At 36.4% G+C, this 13,973-nt stretch overlaps 1 protein-coding gene across 2 annotated transcripts; it reads right to left on the bottom strand.

The window, feature by feature from the left end:
- Window positions 1-5,014: 5,014 nt before the first annotated feature.
- Window positions 5,015-12,832, bottom strand: LOC109020321 (protein FAR1-RELATED SEQUENCE 6-like). Of its 2 annotated transcripts, XM_035693236.1 has the most exons (3): window positions 12,625-12,832; window positions 8,860-9,198; window positions 5,015-7,387 (listed from the first exon to the last, which is right to left on the bottom strand). In XM_035693236.1, the coding sequence occupies exons 2-3, from the start codon at window positions 9,022-9,024 to the stop codon at window positions 5,318-5,320; spliced, it is 2,235 nt and encodes a 744-aa protein (XP_035549129.1). In that variant the 5' UTR covers window positions 9,025-9,198; window positions 12,625-12,832; the 3' UTR covers window positions 5,015-5,317. The 2 variants fall into 2 exon arrangements, with proteins under 2 accessions (XP_035549129.1, XP_018858307.1); XM_019002762.2 differs by lacking the exon at window positions 8,860-9,198.
- Between the last annotated feature and the right edge of the window lie 1,141 nt (window positions 12,833-13,973).

Genomic DNA, 13,973 nt, shown 5'->3' with positions numbered 1-13,973 from the left:
TCCTTACCCTCTCAAAAGATTCTAACAACTCGAGAAGCAGATTGCTGGTGTGACAAAGTTTGTGATCTCATTGACCCTCAATTGAAGCAATGGAGGGAATCTCTCCTCTATGAACTTTTTCCTCAACAGGAAATAGATGGCATCAAAGCCATTCCCATTAGCTTAGGGGGAGAGAAGACAAGCTAATATGACAGTTTACTCCTAATGGCATCTACACAGTTAAAAGTGGCTATCATCTCAGCAAAGAGATGGAAAAAGAGAACTAGAAGGGGGAATCCTTAGTCAGAATCATGGACAGGCAAGTGTGGAGGACAATTTGGAAACTAAAAGTACCCCCTACCACTAAGATGTTTCTATGGAGAGCCTGTAGTGAGGCTCTCCCCACTTTAGCTAATTTGAAAAGGAGGAAGGTAGTGGAGGATAGCCTTTGCTTGATATGCAAACAGGAATCTGAGACCTCTGGCCATGCTTTATGGGGATGTATTGCTGCTAAAGATGTGTAGTTTCAAGGTCCAAAGAAAGTGCAGAAGCTATCTATCTAGAGTGATTTGGTTTTCAATGTATGGGCAGGCCTTGTTAACACTCTTGATCCAGGGGAACTCGATGAGGTAGCAGCCACTATGAGGGTGATATGGTCTAGAAGAAATGACTGTTTACATGGAAAAGATTTTAAACACCCAAGTGCTATCACAAGTCAGGCCAAGACAAAACTTTTCTCTCATAAGGAGGCACTCCAACAGGAAGTTGGTTTTAATCCCAAGTCTCTGGAAAAGGGTTCATAGATGGTCAAAACCTATAGTAGGGTGCTTCAAGGTCAATTGGGATGCAGCTGTACAATCAAGGGAGGGGAGAATTAGCATAGGAGTACTCATCAGAGATCATCAAGGCTTTGTGATAGGTGCCCTTCGTGCTAACAGACCCCTAAGAGGCAATTCCTTTGATGTTGAAGCCTATGGGCTACTTTTGGCAACCGTTTTCTGCAAGGAACCTGGATTGAGGTAGTTCTGTCTAGAGGGGGATTCAAAACAGGTATGGACCTACTGAACCAGCATTCCTCCAATTGGAGCATGGGTGAATGTCTCACAGCAGATGCAAGAATTATATTAGACTCTTTTGCTACTTGGTCATTTTCACATGTATATCGTGAGGCTAATATGGCAACTCACAGTTTTGCAAAGGCTACTCTCGAATGCACAGAAGATATCTATGATATTGAGATATGTCTAAATTGTATTTTACTGATGGTTACCAAGGACATGATGTAGCTTGGTTCCTTTAATTTGTTCTATGGAGTTCATGTAAGTGTTTTGAACATGATTAATGAGATCAGTTTTTCTTATAAAAAAAAAACATATATAATAACCAATAGTCCAATATATAATAACATGTAATACTAATATATAATAACATGTATACTAATGTATAATAACTAGTATAATTACATTAAATATAGAATACTAAGTCTAATATATCATTAAGTTAGAAACTAATATAATAATGTGTAATACTTTAGTAATAGCCTATTAAATACCATAGTAATAACTTATAAATAAATACTAACAATTAAAATTAAGTGATAAAAGAATTTTAAAAACTATAACTAAAAAACTTAAGGTTAAAACATAGATGAAAATTGATTTAGGATTTAGATTAGGCATTTAGGATTTGAATTAGGGTTTAGGAAAAAAAAAAAAAAAAACCCAACAACCCAACCCGAAAGGGCCAAAACGTTGGCCAGCCCAAAATCCACGTAAAACGACGTCGTTTTTAGATTATAAAATGACACCGTTTTACGTGTTGACTTAAAGCCACAAAGACTTTCTCCCCCCTTTCCCCGAAACGACTTCATTTCTTGTAGATGAATTGAAAAGAAGAAAGAACTATAGATGGCATCTATTTCCTTTTGTTTTTAAATGATCATTGATATACAATGAAGGTTGTGTTTGATGGTAGGGTTCTTTTCATGGCAAGGAAGGTTGCCTATCCAATAGCAGGAATAGGGATCGAGGGGGAAGGACTTGCAAAAGCAGGAAAACCCTTGCTGGCAAGTGTTTTGACATAGCATTAGAGCAAAGATAATGAGTTGTATGAGTTCTGCTCGAGCCATGTCGAGTTCACTTCGACTCCTTTTCACTTTAACACACTTCAACACTTATTACAACACAATTTAACAAAAGTTTTCACAAGAATATGCCAACACCAACACACTCATTTTTACATTAACAGGTACATTGTCAATCCTATTAGCTCGCTTTCAACCTCTTCCTTGGAGGAGTTTATTATTATCATTTGAACTCTTAATTAGCTCTCACCTTTAAGATGTTGTTTTCAACATGAAAGTTCTTTGTTGAATCATTTTTAATTCTGGGATTTTTCGTTAGATGGTCCTCTATGATTTGTTTGCTTTAAGTTGCATTCTTTGCAACATCAGTTTCTTTTATGGGGGAAGAATCTCACAGTTGCCGGCATGACATGTAGGTTGACAAATGATGGAGATGTTGGTTCTCTTGATAATCTATCGACTTCAAACCACCTTCCTCTAGGAGGTCAAGAATGGGTTGACTTGTTTGTGAGGGAGACGATGTGTGCTGCAAGATTATTAGAGATTTTAGTGGATTCTATCAATTCATGTGCTGGTGAGGCAACAAAAACTCTTCACAAGGTGAGTACCTATAATTCCCGTATCAACATCAATTTTTTATATGAGACTAGAGATAGGTCGTAGTGGATTTGAGAAGTTAGTCAGTTCACGTGCTGGTGAGGCAACAAAATATCTTCACTGGGTAAGTATATTTTATTCTCATGCCAATGCCTTTTTTGTTTTCCGGTATGAGATTAGTGGTAGGTCCTAGTGGTGTTGAGAAGCTACTTTGTGTGGAATTATTTAATGATGGGCACCCTTGTAACCATTACATGAACATATGATCCTAACTCACTCAGTGTTTATGTGGAGTGGAGTTTGCCAGTTTTATGACCTTTCAACAACTCTTGTCCTCGTCAAAAACCATGTGAAGCACTTGAAAACATATGTTTAGTGGTGTGACCGTGTGAGCCATTGTTTGGCATGCCCTTTACGGTTTACCTACAAGTGTTACAAGGTTGAATGTTCTTTGCTCCCATAAACTCATTTTGCCATATGACCACTAAACTATCAAAGTTTTTACTTCACTCACAAACTATCATTTCTTTATAGTTTGTCCCTTCTCTAAGATCTAACTGTTTATATTGACTAAGGCCTGTTTGGGTCCTTGATTGCACTGTGTGCAGTTTAGTTTTAAACTCCTCCAACCATCCAAACACCTCAAGTGAGTTGCATTATACATAAATTCGGTGGGTTTATTTCCTGTAAATGGACGTGACTGGGCTGGCTGACAAAAGCTGATCTCTTCTTGCAGCTTTTCTTTTTTTTGTTGTCTCTCTCTCTCTCTCTCTCTCCAAAATCGGTTTGTGCCCAATAGTGGATCCTAATAATTTTACAACTTCCTATAAATATATTTAAACTCATCTTAACATTTAAACTCATCTCAAGTGGGTCCCACAAAACTCACTCAATCATCTCAACTCACTACTATTCATAAAGAATTTAGATTAACTCAGCTCAGCTCAACATCCAAACGCAGCCTAAGGCTGTGCATTTGGATGCGGATCTAGATATCCAGATATACCCGGATGTGCATCCGGCTTCCGACCAGACTGGGAGAGGAAAAAAGAAGTACCAGATACACACGCCTAAGATTGACTCAAAGTGTTTGAGGGGGATAGTTTTAATGACTTGCATGCTTCTTTTTTTTATCTGTAGGTTGTAATTAGGGATTTCTCTCTTATACTTGTGTACTTGCGTTATGCCTAATTATGATGATCAATAAATTTTATTAATTATAAAAAAGTTGACCCATGAAAAAGACAAGTTTAAATAAGGAAAGGTTGATGTGACGTCGTCTTTAAATTTGATAGAAGTTTAATAAGAATTGTTGATTGAGAGGGGTACCTACACTTCAAGGAGGAACTGAACACTTGCAAAGGATCCTTCTCCTAGTGAAGGCTGGAAATTGGAATCCCCTTCCTAGGACACATTTTAGTGTAGGAGCAAGGGGTCCAACCCTCCAACCGGCAATGGAAGAGGCAAAAAAAAAAAAAAAACCATGGGATTGTTTTATAGTCGAGAGTTTAACCATCCTTGTGTTGTAATGTTAAATATAAATTTGATTTCTAGCAGTTACTCTTTAGAACAGCATTTAAAATTGAGAAGCTGGACATATTACAACAAACAAAAGAGAGAATTTACTAAAGCTGTTAAGATACCTCTACGAGGAGGCCAATTCTATTATCAGATGTTGTCAACAGATCATGTATGGCATCAGATGGTTATCAAGTGTCCAAAAGTTAATTTATCTTCCTCTTCAACGAGAAAATTAACACTACATTCTTCAAGCCTATCACGAAGAATTCCACATTCATGCAGAAAGAAACTTTGTATTAGCAGATTTGCATGTTCCATTCTTTGCCTTTCCTTTTGAAGACTCCTCTGGAAGACATAAGGAACAACGGCATGAAATAAAAGGGTTTTGCAAATGATCTAAAATAGCATGGAAATGCTAGATGCAACCCCATCGGCAAGGAGAGATTATTAGAAAGAAAATAGTTCTGATTGGAAAGTAGTTAGAAAAATAGGCAGTGAGCACTGAGCAGGACTCTGGCATGTTAGCACCTCCATCCTTCCCATAGGAAGTGATGCTCCAGGGCCTTACTTTTCTTTTCGTTTTACATTGAAATGCGATGCTTGAAATGTATTCTCACGTATATTCACTGGTGCATTACAACCAACGCTGGACTCTTTGCAGTCAAAATTATCCAGACCAAATTGCAAGAGCAGACTGTGCAGTAGCATGATTAAAAATTTAAAGCACTTGGGTGGATAACATAGAACTTCTCCTATTTTTCTCATCTACTAAATCACAAGTTTCAAAACAGGATGATTGTATTAACAGAAGCAAATTACAAAAGGGCCAGTATATATACTTCAAATCCCAGAAAGAAATCTGGGAAAGGAGAAGCCTGCATTATCCCAGAAAAATTCTATACATTATGATATTTGCCTAGAAGAGTAGAAACAGGACATATACTCCCAACACTAGATAAAAATGAAGAACTAAGTAAACTAAGACAAAGAATAAGCAACATGCAAGTTGCATAGAGCCTATCCATATTGTATGAAAGTTAAGTGACATCTGCTCGAACAGAGTGAAGGAACCCTCAAGAAAAGGGAGGGGATAAAAATAAGGCTACAATTGTAGTTAAAGAAGGATCAAGGACATTGTCACAAGGCAATTTTATCCTGTCTGTTTTCTACAGTAGGAACCAAATTCAATGTGTCCTCAAAAGCTTGTAATGCCTGCCCGCCTTCTACATCGTGAACCCTATTCAATGACTCCTCAAAAGTTTGCAATGCCACCTTGTAATGGTCTAGAGAAATCACCCCTTCCTCCACAACTTGCAAGGCACTTCTGTATAATTGATTAAACCACTGCACACGGTCAGCGGCATTACCAGAGCCAAGATCTGGAATGTATAAGCGCTTATAATCCTTCTTCCATCGTGACAGAATGTACTTAGGAGGGACCTCCTCCACCCCATTAAAATTAAGCACACACAACGCATGCCGGCACAGGTACCCATAGAGGTTGAAGCAACTGCATATACATCGAACCTCGCCTGCTGTTCTGTTGTACAGAACTTCAAAATCCCTAATCTCCCTCCTATTCCCCTCACCCAAAACACGCTCCTTGACCAAGAATATTATGATTGGCCCATCAACATGTAACTGAGTTGTGCTAAAACAAGAATACATCTCTTCCACTTCATATTGGAACTTCTTAAATACTTCTCTTGTGTACACTTTGGAGAGCTGCAACTCAAACGAACATCTTGTTTTCAGTGAGGGACTTGAGCTTCTTGACTCAATATCTGCAAGGACTTCTTCTTTGTGCTTCTTATGAAGGGCTAATTCATACTTATCAAGAAATTCTTTCAAAGGAGTTTGTTTATGCACGTATCTATCGAAAAATGGATGCAGGGTCTCACCTGGATGTGAAGCAGACATTCCAGCAAAAAATGTGTCTTTCAGATAAACGGGTGCCCACATACCACGATCTTCATACAAAGATCGAAGCCACTCATGATCACCAACTCCAAAACGTTGGATCATGAATCCCCATGCGGCTTCAAATTCGCTCACCTTCAAAGTTTCATAAACTGCTTTAATAATTGATTTCCTGATTGCATCATAGTTACGTAATCCTCCCAGTTTTTCTGGAACTCTTTTCATGATGTGCGACAAACCAAAACGATGGTGAGATCTTGGAAATACCTCCACAATTGCACCCTGTAAAGCCTTGCACCTATCAGTAATAACAGTTTGTGGAGTGTGTCCTGACATACATTTAAGCCAAGCTCTGAACAACCAAATATAAGACTCTTTTGTCTCACCTGCAAGCAAACCACAACCGAGCAATGCTAATTGGCCATGGTGATTCATTCCAACAAATGCTACAAGAGGGATCTCATATTTGTTTGACAAATATGTATTGTCAAAATAAATAACGTCACCAAAATAACCACATGCAGCCCTGGACCTAGCATCAACCCAGAACACATTCCTCAAACGCCCTTCATCATTGATATCCATCAAGTAAAAGAAGTTTGGATTAGCCAGTTGCATACGGCAGAGATAGTTATAAATGGCCTGTGTGTCCCCCTTTTTTAGGCTCAGCTGATTGGGTTGATCAATAAAATTCCCAACTGCTTTTGCATTAGAATTGGAGCTGCCATTGCCTCCAGCGTCTATCACAAGTGCTCGATACAACTTGATTGTACGGACTTCTGCATCAGCATTTGACTCTGACTTCCTTTTAGCGCCACCGCTCATCTTCTTAATTGATTTGTAGGTCTTATTGCCTAATAAGTGGTTGTGCTCATGTGTAACTTCGAGTACCCTCCACCTTTTGGAGTCCACTAACCTCATTCTTATCATTGCAGGACAACCAGTTCTCGTTTCCTTTCTTAAACGATTTACATCTTTAACTCTTTTGAAACCCTGGCTGCTGCAACAAAGTACTGCACCATACTTCTCTCTACTATTACGTTTGAACCATGAATTTTTCACTCTAACACGAAATCCCACTTCCTTAGCATAACAATTGTAATAATTGTAACCATCATCATATGACTCAAACTCCATTCCTACAGCAGGTGGAACAAATTCCTTCCTTCCTTCAGATATACCATTTTGATAGTCTAATCCTGTCATTACGCCATCTTCTTCTTTGTGAATCTCATTGCATTCACCACCACCAGGCACTTGCTCACTTCCAAGGGAGGCATCTTCCATCTACAATACATAATCAAATTCTTAATTATTATAACATACTATCTGAAAAGCAGACTAAGGGGAGATTTGGATAGTGAGTTGAGATGAGATGAAAGTTGAAAGTTGAATAAAATATTGTTAGAATATTATTTTTGTTTTGGGATTTGAAAAAGTTGAATTGTTTATTGGATTTTTTTTGAAAATTTGGGAAAGTTGTAATGATGAGATGAAATGTTGTCTGAATCCATACAAGGCCTAAGAATAAAACAGAAATGATCTATCACTGTAATTTACAGGTGATTCATGACGCACTTAATTATGTAAGGTGCAAAGAACCTATTCAGATATTAGTTATATATCAACCTCCTCTCGCTAGTAAATCAATTTTTTTTATCAGTAAATGAGAATTTTATTAAAATAGGCAAAGCCAAGTACACGGAACATGTATAAGAGCAACACCTATGCTTAATAAATATTGTGATGATAATAATAATAATAATCAGTCTAATGCCTCAATTTATTTAACGGAATGGCTGTTTGGACTAGGAAGTACAGGTCAGAAGCTTTGAAATGGCTGTTTGGGATAAGGTAAATCTGAAAGATGTGAAAAATCCAAACACGTGGTTATTTGGGGCAAATAGGGGAGACAAACAATAAAAAAAATAAAAGAAAAATTCCTGATCTACAAAAAGAGGTATAAATACAGGGTCTATCATCATCCCAGTGCCACAATGTTTCCAATGTTTAAAATAAACACTGATTATTCTGGTATGAGGAATCTGGAGCCAAGGCGTGCTGGAGATTTGACCAGGGATGAAATGAGCTTGTGAGTGGAAGCTTCATGCATAATGCAGGTCTTTCAAAGTTACACTCTAATCCCAACAATGACCATAAAAAAATAATTCACGCGATCAAAATCCATGACATACAGGGCTACGCTTCAGAGAAACTCACAAACTTGCCTTCCTTTAAGACTAAATGAATTCCAATTCGTGTTCAAGTGCAACTTCAATGAAGAACATCATCGACCTAGATTTAGATGCAACAGTTTTCCAGTAGTGTATGTTCAACTTATATTAGAACTCAACTGTTGATTAAGACACTAATTCGTCTCTATGTACGCAACAAAATTAAACAATCAAGACCATGTTGAAGGTTCAAACTTTGCCAAGTCATGGGTATTGTTTTCATTTCATATTGCACTAACCTCCACTTGGCAGCTGAGAAAAACCGGATCAAATACAAGAAAACAAAGGAAATTTATAACATTAAATAAGTTTAAGCCAAGAGTGTCAACTTTCCATGAGGTTTTATTTTTCCTTTCCTTCACTTTCTCGTGAACCAAAAAAAAAAGAACAATAAATAAATGTTCAAAATACATCAAGAGAAGAAAGAAAGAAAGAAAGAATGATCCTACGAAAGTGAAAGAGCGAAAAAAATTCAATTAGGAAGAAAAAAATAATTAGGGCAAATCACATGTTTGAGGTGCTTACAGTATGAGAGTTATGTTTTGGGAGTTGGATTTGTGGAAAATTATCTGCTGGTCCGAGAACTTGCGGAGCGGAGTCGCCAGTCGGATTATGATAGGAGCCAGAAGTTTCTCTGCGTCTGTTTTCTATTTTCACTGAGATGAAGCTGGGTATTTTTTGCATTTCCATTTTTGCCCCCACCCCAAGTAGCTTTCATTAGGGTTGAGCACCGACCAAGTCGGAATTGGTATGGCCATCCTCCAACTCCGATGACCTCCAACTCCGACATGTTCATCCTCCGCTCCGACTCCGACTTGTCAGAGCGGAGTTGGATTTGGGCTTTTTTTTGGACTTTTGTTTTTACTGTTTTCAATGCACACTTTTTAAAAAAGAATTTTTGAGCTTTTAAATTTAATTTTTTTTCAAAAATCACAATCTAAAGTAAATAATTTTCTTTTTACTAAAAACATAACAAAAAATAAAACTAAATAAAAACAAGTAACATACTAAGTTACTAACATGCTTCAAAAAATTAAAAAAATAAAATAAAAATGACTAATCACTGCAATAAACATCCACTCCCATCAATGCATCATCCATCATCCACATCCAACTAATCACTTCAAGTCTACAATAAACATCAACACACATCATCCATCAACCACATCCAAAATCATCCACATCAATCATAATTATATGTTCTTACAACGATTACAACAAACATTTTTTTTTTTTAAATAAGCACAACAAACATTTTAAAGTTCTAATTTTGAAAAAAAGAGAAACCCAACATTTTCCAAGTGCCAACCAAATTAAATGTTTCCAACAACAAACATATTACAACAAATTAAATGTTTCCAAGTGCCACATTGCCATTTCAACTTCTAAGTTATGCTTAAAAAAAATATGAAAAGATTTTAGTTAGAAAATATTTTGCTATGCCAACCAGAAAATGATAATGACAACAGAGCTAGGAGTTCCCGAACTCCAAGAACTATATAACAGTTCAAAGAGACTAACAAACTCCAACCACTAACAGTTCAATGATCTTACAAACTCCAAAAAGCCAATGCAAGCATTGTTGATGGTCCTCTCAATTCAACCAAGGAACGTGATATAAGTTATCCAATCTTTCTTTTCATGATTTTCAAGATTGTCCACCACAAAACAGACATCAGCAGGACTTTCAGGGAATAACATGACAACTTATGTCGTATATGCACTAAATTAGTTTATCAAAAAGAGGTGATTTCGTCAAGTCTGAATTCCTAAAGGTGATAAAACTTCAACTTTGTACTTATAAAAATGTTCAACTTTGTGGTACACAGATTAACTGCCCAACCACACCATCAATTACACTCAAAAGGTGGGAGATTAACTCTTATCAAAAGTACCCTCTCCAATCTTTTTTTTTTTTTTTTATAAGTAATCAATAATATATTAATAACGATAGGCAAAGCCCAAGTACACAAGATGGTATACATGAGATAAGACCTATCTAGGTCAAAGCAAGGGAAACTAAAAAGTCAAAAAAATTCAGGCTATTAAAATATAAAGCAATGGCCCATAGAAATAAAGTAATGAAAAATACAGTTCTAAGTTCCTCCGGAGACCGCTCCTTGTTTTCAAAATTCTGATCATTGCGCTCTTGCCATATACACCACATAAGACAGACTGGGATCATTTTCCACACCGCCTTGATTTGTTGAACTCCTCTTGGAAGTGTCCAGCTGGCCAATAGATTTACCACAGAAGCAGGCATAACAAAGGATAACTCAATCCGGCTAAAAATTTCCACCCACAAGGCTCTAGTTGTCTTGCAATGTAGCAAGACATACCCTCTCCAATCTTCCTACGAACTATCTCTCTTTATTTCCTTTACCGATGGGGGTGGCTAATTGGATTGAAAAACTCTTTAGTGCCTTTTTGTGGGGTGGTATGGGTGAGGAATACAAGTTTCATCTTGTGGGTTGGCCAAAAGTGTGCAGTCCAAAGGAGATGGGAGGCTTGAGGGTGTGTAACTTGATTACTTTTAATAAGGCCCTATTAGGAAAGTGGTTGTAGAGATTCCAATTGGAAGAAGATTCGTTGTGGAGAATGGTAGTGGATGGGAAGTATGGTTGTGATTGGGGGATTTGGTGTTCTAAGGAGGGTAGGGGGACTTATGGAGTGAGTCTTTGGAAGTTTATAAGAAAGGGGTGGAAGGTGTAGGTGTTTGCAACACGCACCAGTTTGGAGGTTGGTGAGGACACAAGAATTGGTTTCTGGTTTGATGAATGGTGTAGTGAGAGAGCTCTGTTTTCTGCATTTCCAAGAGTTTTCAGATTAGCCGGAAATCAACAGGCTGCTGTTTCAGATGTGTTATGTCGAGCCCATGGCACAGTGTACTGGAATCTGACCTTTTTCCAGAAATGTGCAGGATTGAGAAGTTGGGGAGATAGCAGGTTTTTTCAGTTTTCTTTATTCCAGGAAGCTAGGAGGAATGGGGGAGATAGAATGCTGTGGAAACATTCAGAGAACAAAAAATTTTCTGTCAAATCCTTCTATAAGGTGCTGCAAGACCACCAGCCCATAGTGTTCCCATGGAAGGGTATATGGAGAGTTCCAGTGCCACCTAAAGTTGCATTTTTTGCTTGGACTGCTGCTTTAGGCAAGATTTTAATGGCTAACAACTTAAGAAAACGAGGGATGATTGTATTGGAGTGGTGCTACTTGTGTAAGAAAGATGGTGAATCAATTGATCATATTTTTCTGCATTGTGAGGTAGAAAGGGAGTTATGGGATGGCATTATCAGTAGGGCTGGGTTGTCTTGGGTTATGCCCAAGACTGTGGTGGACCTTCTAACTTATTGGAATACGCAACATCATAGCTCTCAGCTGGCTGCGACGTGGAGGAAGGTCCCTTTGTGCTTATTGTGGCGTATTTGGTTGGAAAGAAATTAGAGATGCTTCAACAACAAGGAGAGAACAGTGGGGGAAATCTGGAACTTTTTTGTATTTTCTTTGGTTCAATGGTTTTCTGCTATTATATTAAATGGAGGGAATGTCCATGAGTTTTTGCTTTCTTTTCAGCTTGCTAGAATGTAATTAGGTGTCTCTTTTGTATACTACCTGTGTACATGGGCTTTGCCTAGTTGCATTCGATCAATAAAGTTTATTACTTATCAAAAAATAAAAATAAAATAAAACAGCCCACATGTTCACTAAAACCGCCCCAACTTTAGCATCATATTAATATATAAACAGCCCCAAACCACAACACACAAACAAAAACAGCTCCAAAAACAAGTATAATCACAGTTTATTCATTCAAAACATCCCAACAAAAACAGCCCTAATATTAACTCAAATTAAAACAGCCCCAGTATAATCACAGTTTTATCCAATCATTCCTTGCAACAACAAAAAAACAGCCCCAAACTCATTCTATTTTAGTTACACAGATTTTACACAAACTCATCAACTGCAACATCCATCCAAAGTTCCAAACAAGTATAATCACAGTTTATTCCTTCAAAACATCCCAACAAAAAAGCCTCAATATTAACTTAAACTCATCAACTGCAAGTCTGAAACATCCATCCTATTTTAGTTACACATATTTTATACAAACTCATCATCACAAAATTACGCAGATTTTACGCAAACTCATCAACACAAAATTACACAGATTTTACACAACTATATCATCACAACGTTACACAGATTTTACACAACCATATCATCACAAAATTAAACAAATTTTACACAAAGAGAGAGAAGACGAAGGGAGAAGAGAGAGAGGCTTACCGTGTCGACCGCGGCCTGTGGGGGTGGTTACTGGGTCAGGGTGAGGTCGCGCGGCGACTCGGTGAGATCGAGACTGGCAGGGAGAGAGAGAGAGACGAGAGTGGTCCTGTGGAGGTTGAAGGCTGAAGCAGAAGGAAAATGGAAATTATGAGAGAGAGAGACGAGAGAGGGAGACGAGAGTGACTGGGTGAGGGCCTGAGGCCGCCGAGTGCGGGGGGAGGGGAGGGTTGGGTGGAGAAAACGGCGCCGTTTTCTTTGATTTTTATGGATACACTAAGGTATGTTTGGAAATTAAATCAAACTCAACTCATCTCAATTCATCATTATAATTTTTTCAAATTCTAACACAAAATATAATAAAAAATTTAACATTTTCAAATCTAAAAATAATAATAATATTTAAAAATAATATTCTAATAATATTTTATCATCTCAACTCAACTCAACATCCAAATGTACCATAAATTTAATTTTAGGGGTTGTTTGGATTCAGAAACTATCTCATTTCATCATTATAATTTTTTTAAATTTTTATAAAAAATATAATAGACAATTCAAATTTTTCAAATCAGAATTGGGTGCGGCGCCGTTTTATTTGATTCTTATGGATACACTAAATTTAATTTTAGGGGCTATTTAGATTCAGAAACCATCTCATATCATCTTATCATTATAATTTTTTTAAATTTACACATAAAATATAATAAAAAATTCAATTTTCTCAAATTTAAATTCAACATTTTCAAATTTCAAAACAATAATAATATTAAAAAATAATATTCTAACAATACTTTATTCAACTTTCCACTTTTATCTAAAATCATCTCATCTCATTTCACTATCCAAACCAAACTTTAATCTTAATCTTTGTTTAGATTTTAAGCCTAAGTTTTTTTATTTGAAGTTTTTATAATTGTTAGTATTAATTATTATTTATTAATTATATGTTATTACTTATCATAGATTCATATAATACTTTTAACAGTTTATCACATTATAGTGTCTAATTATATGTTATCGACTTATCATTTTATTTATGATTTTTTTTAATTTTTTTCATCACTCAATTTAATTGTTAGTATTAATTAATGAAAATTATTATTTAAATTGACTTGTACTATATTGACTAAAATTTAAATATAATTATTATACTAGTATTATTATACATTGGTATTACATGTAGACTATAAGTCTATAATGTTATTATTGTTAGTATTTATACTTTTTTTTTATAGGATTAGTATTTATACTTGTACTATAGGATTGATTATTGACAGTTACATATTATTATACTATAGTATTACGTGTTATTAACAATTATATGTTATAGCCTATAGACTTGTACTATG

Source organism: Juglans regia, chromosome 8 (assembly GCF_001411555.2).
Source record: "Juglans regia cultivar Chandler chromosome 8, Walnut 2.0, whole genome shotgun sequence".
NCBI lineage: Eukaryota > Viridiplantae > Streptophyta > Magnoliopsida > Fagales > Juglandaceae > Juglans > Juglans regia.
The sequence above is the reverse complement of the archived record's forward strand: the minus strand, read 5'-3'. Positions and strand labels throughout refer to the sequence as shown.